This window comes from Priapulus caudatus, unplaced genomic scaffold (assembly GCF_000485595.1).
Source record: "Priapulus caudatus unplaced genomic scaffold, Priapulus_caudatus-5.0.1 Scaffold1261, whole genome shotgun sequence".
In the NCBI taxonomy this organism is placed as follows: domain Eukaryota; kingdom Metazoa; phylum Priapulida; class Priapulimorpha; order Priapulimorphida; family Priapulidae; genus Priapulus; species Priapulus caudatus.
Window position 1 is genome coordinate 76,799 of NW_014578322.1, and position 5,000 is coordinate 81,798.

General features: G+C 45.3%; 1 protein-coding gene across 1 annotated transcript in view; it reads left to right on the forward strand.

Annotated features, from left to right (window-relative positions):
• The window catches only part of LOC106816011 (latent-transforming growth factor beta-binding protein 4-like), a gene marked incomplete at its 3' end in the record, with an annotated part of 14,306 nt that overhangs the window by 4,294 nt on the left and 5,012 nt on the right, over positions 1 to 5,000 (forward strand). The window contains exons 2-4 of the mRNA XM_014820544.1: positions 730 to 838; positions 1,843 to 1,889; positions 2,492 to 2,666. Of these exons, the coding sequence (XP_014676030.1) occupies positions 823 to 838; positions 1,843 to 1,889; positions 2,492 to 2,666 (238 nt within the window). The remainder of the gene's footprint in view (positions 1 to 729; positions 839 to 1,842; positions 1,890 to 2,491; positions 2,667 to 5,000) is intronic.

Here is a 5,000-nt window from a genome sequence, read left to right on the forward strand (position 1 = left end):
GTTCGCCATACTCCTACCTCCGACCGCTTCTCTCTCTCTCTCTCTCTCTCTCTCTTCTCTCTCTCTCTCTCTCTCTCTCTCTCTTCTATATATATATATATATATATATATATATATATATATATATATTCCTTCCTCTCCCTGCATCTCCCTCGCCTACTATTATTATAACGTCACCCAACCACATCACAGGTGAGTACGTGCTACATGGCATACACTAATTATTAGAGCTATTGCAATAATTTTTAACGATATCCGCAGGGAGCAATTATATCACATTCCGTTAGACGCCCTCCCCCCATCCAAGCATAGGAGGAGTGAACGCATTCACTTTCACACGACTATAGTGAACTCTCTTCACATGCAAACAGCAACGGTCACTTCCAACGGCAGAGCGATAAATTATAGGTGAAAGGGCGTATGGTCACACAGGCGTGATGTCACAGGGATATATTAACTTTGAAATCCATTATTATATGTAGGCAGCGAGAGTTTTGCGAGGTGTGCGTCACTAGCTGGTGTGGATGTCCAGGAAGGTGACGACACCCGGCATTGTACGAATGTGTGTGGTTCGTTGTATGAGAGAGAGTGAGAGTGAGAGAGAGAGAGAGAGAGAGAAAGTGAGAGATTGTGTAGGTGTTAGATGGAGGCGCGTAACTGTAGTTTATTCCTCTTTGTTTGGCACGATATGATAGGCGCATATTATATATACGTACTTGTGTTCCGCAGGGGAGCGCAGTAGATCAGCAGTGTGAGATGAGTATGGTCACACAACAGCGCCAGACATCGGCTACATCGGACCTAGTGGATTAATCGAATTGCATGGCTATGACAAACGGTACGTGCGCGCGCGTGTGTGCGTGAGTGCATACCTGCGCGTGTGCGTGCGTGCATACCTGCCTGTGTGTGCGCGCGCGTGCATACATGCATGTGTGTGAGTGCATATCTGCGTGTGTGCGTGCGTGCATACATGCATGTGTGTGCGTGCATGCATACCTGCCTGTGTGTGCGTGCATACCTGCGTGTGTGTGCGCGCGTTTGTTTGTATGGTGTAGTGATCGAGCGTGCGTTTGTGCATTGGTGCGCGTGGGTTTGTATGGTATAGTCGTCGAGCGTGCGTGCGTGTGTGCGTGTGCGTGTGTACGTGTATGTGCGTGCGTGTGTGTGAGCGTGCATGCGTGCCTGTGTGATTGAGTATGTGTGCGCTTACATATTATAGACAACTTAATATAACGGGACGTTTACCTGCTGCTATCTGATAACGGATAACGACATCCCGTCTGTCCTTTCATCCAGCTAGATCGATGTTGCACATACTATCAAGAGCTAATAATACCTGCTTAATGCAATACCATGAAATTATTATAGACTCGCAGGCAAAGTAGAATAATGTTGTCGTGAAATAGCACTATTTCCCCGTTTTTCCGTTGTACACTCTAGGTATTATTAGCTCTTGATACTATGCAAATAACCTGGTCATGCAGAGTCATTAAACCTCAGTTTCAGCTACTGATTAGCTCTCAGTGCGCTAGTACTGCTGACACGGCTACTGAGGCGTCATTCCTCTGACATCTATAGACAGCATACCAAAGCTCTGTAATGCGAAGGTGTTATGGAGCGAAAAAATTATTGATTTCATCATAATAAATAATTTGATAATGAGTTATCGCGCGCACATCTCACAGCGCGGTGCGTGCGTGTGTGCGTGCGTACGTGCGTGCGTGCGTGCGTGCGTGTGTGTGTGCGTGTGGGTGCGCATGTCATCGGTGGTACGGGATCTAACGTACTCAGACTTTCGTTTTGATGTCACTCCGTTTCTCGACTATCGTTCTCTTATCACAGGTTACCACCAGGTGGCGCCACTGTTTGTGATGGGCTTCATCCTACTGGTAAGCAGTTGATGTTGGTTTATAACGACTACCCCACCTGCGGTGTCAGTGTGCTGCGGTATAGCAAGGATTATTGTATCCTATCCGATTGCCTGTTGAGAATAATTGATGCGTACCTGCCTGACTGGCTTCTGGGAAGTGCTTAACGCGCATGCTCGTAAGCCACTCGCTACGCGTCTTTCAACAAACTACACTGTTTAGTGGCAGCACCATACAGTCACAATAAATTTATAATAAACTAAATTTGGCCGTAACACTTATTATCTAATGCCTGATTGACATTATTATAGAACGGTTATTCTCGGTTATGGTGTTAATGTAGGGAACAATTAATTTGTACCATGCCCTCATATATACTCATATATATTACTTTGACACATGCAGCATAAAACAAGATGGATATTATTGTATCGTGTTTAGTTAGTTAATGCAATATAATTACATTGTATATTACTGCATCGTGTTTTGTTAGGTATTATTGTATGTTGTTGCATCATGTGTTGCGAGCTATTGCAGCATAAATTACGATGTATATTATAGCACTGCGACATGGTATGTATGCATCGTGTATTGTCTATATATTGTCAGTGGTTTAAACGCAGGCGTCGGCTACGGCTGCGGAAGATGTCGGCTTACTGGTCGACCTGGAGCTGGGAGTCTTTGTCTGTCCCACGCGAGCGTCGCGCCCTCTACTGGATCTCTTCCCGATCTCGTTGCTCTGCGACGGAATCAAGGATTGCGTGTCGGGCGTTGATGAAAACAACGACTTCTGCACCGGTACGCATGCGACCCTCCTGTGTCGTGTCTCGTAAAGCGCCATGTTCATTGTGATAAAAAAGATGAAAACGTGGAAGAAGTCGGGAGAAAGAGAATCACTATATATCAGAAATCCGCGAAAAGCCTTGTGATTAGTGATTACAATTAGTGAGTGATTATTATTATTAACTATTATATTATTATTAACTAGCTTAGTGATTACAATTTCATGCAGGATTTTGGTTAGGGTTAGGCACTGTATGGGAATCATTAAGAGTTCATTATATCGATATATAGTAGAGTTATAAACGAGTATAATAAGTAGTTTATCGATAACTACTTACCGTTCCCGGCATCGAAGTCCGATTATACGATTTAACTTACAACCTTACCTACCTTACCTTACCTTACCTTAACAACCTTACCTACCTTACCTTACCTTACCTATCTCTCTCTCTCTTTCTCTCTCTCTCTCTCGCTCGCTCTCTCTCTCCCTTTTTCTTTCGCTTTATCTTTCTCTCTACCTCTCTCTCTTTCTCTCTCTTTCTCTCGTTCTCTCACACGCTCTCCATCCATATATCTATCCATCCATCCAGCAATTCATCTATCCACCCATCCATCCATCTATTAATCTGTGGTTCTTTCCATCTATCTATCGGTCTCACCGCCCTCGCGCGCTCTCTCTCTCTCATCTCCTTCTTTTTTTCTCTCTCTCTCTCTCTCTCTCTCGCTGTCTCTCTCTCTCTCTGTGTCTCTGTCTCTCTCGCTCTGTATTAAAATATAAAATAGCATTACCGCTATACACCTACTATTACACTGACCTAATAATACTTATTAATCCTTTATGCATGCATTGCCCGAATCACAGAAATTGCATCAATATAAATGTTATCACGTAAAAGGTAACAATCGTTAAACTCGTGGTGCTGTGGCGGAGTGTGGTTAGTGTTTCAAATTCTTCTTTTACTCATTTCCAGCCGTTCGCGTGCGACGTAAGTTGCCGCACACATTCGCTAAACAATCGTAACAGTGTCGCTTCAGCAACAGTGTCGGCTCAGCAATAGTGTCGCTGCTGCAATAGTGTCGCTTTAGCAATAGTGTCGCTTCAATCGCTCATGCATCCGGCGCGACGTACGCGCTTTCCCCGTGATAGGTCTTGCGTTGTATTGCCCCAAATTCCATTTCGTCATAGCCTCCCTGCGCACTGCATGTGTCGTAAACTTTCTCATTGTTTGATCGCCATGTTCGATATGCGTGCGTGCTGCTGTATCATCATTGTGCACCGCTGGCACAGTCACACAGATATTCCGCGATTCAGCAAAGGTGATCATAGCGCTCGCTCTACTGGCGCCGAATTTCTATCGTTCTCTGATTGTCTGATGCTTTTGCGGTAATCAGAGCATGCGGTCTATAATGGGGACTCAATTCGATTTCGGACATATGAACTAATTTCATTTCCCCTCTCCCTCTCCCTCTCCCTCTCCCCTCCTCGTCGGCGTCCTTTTATGCACGCATGACATTGCCCTGAACGCTGTACACAGTAGTGGTATGAGCTAGATAGGCTGTATACGGCAGCGGGCGAGTTTCAGATCGAAGAGCAAATAGTGTAGCGTAAACTTATTATGTTAATGACGGCTCGTTATTCCTCTGTTAGAAGTTGCCACGGTAACCGTACATGATCACTTTTCTCCTTCATGTGACCTTTCAAATTTTGGCGTGGGAGAAGCGTGGGTGTGTAAGTGCGTGAGGAGGCGTGCGTACGTGTGCGTGCTTTGCGGCTTGTCCTGTGCTAACAGTTGCTAAGTTGTCCTTTTGCTACAATCTATGTAAGCACACAATTATGTAAGGTATCTAATAACTAATAACTAATTGATACTAACTAACAATACTTTCCTTTCTCTTTCCACCATACTCACACGTTCCTGCCTCTCTCGCGCGCGACAGACCTTGAGCGTTAACGACAGAGCAGGCGTGCGCGGCGTTACCATGGCAATTAACGCGGGCAGCGAGAGATCACTGGCCTCGCTCGACGGACGTCTGCCGTGATAATCATCATCATCGTCGTCGCTGTCACTCTGCCTCTGCGGCGCATAGCGGATATGATTATGTATGCGTATAATATATGCATGTATATCTCATGTCGCGCTTGCTCTCTCTCTCTCTCTCTCTCTCTCTCTCTCTCTCTCTCTCTCTCTTCTCTCTTCTTTCTCACACACGCTTTCTCTCACTCTCTCTCTCTCTCTTTCTCACCACACGCTTTCTCTCACTCTCTCTCTCTCTCTCTCTCTCTCTCTCTTCTCTTTCTCTTCTCTCTCTGTCTGTCTCTCTCTCTCTCTCTCTCTCTCTCTCCTCTCT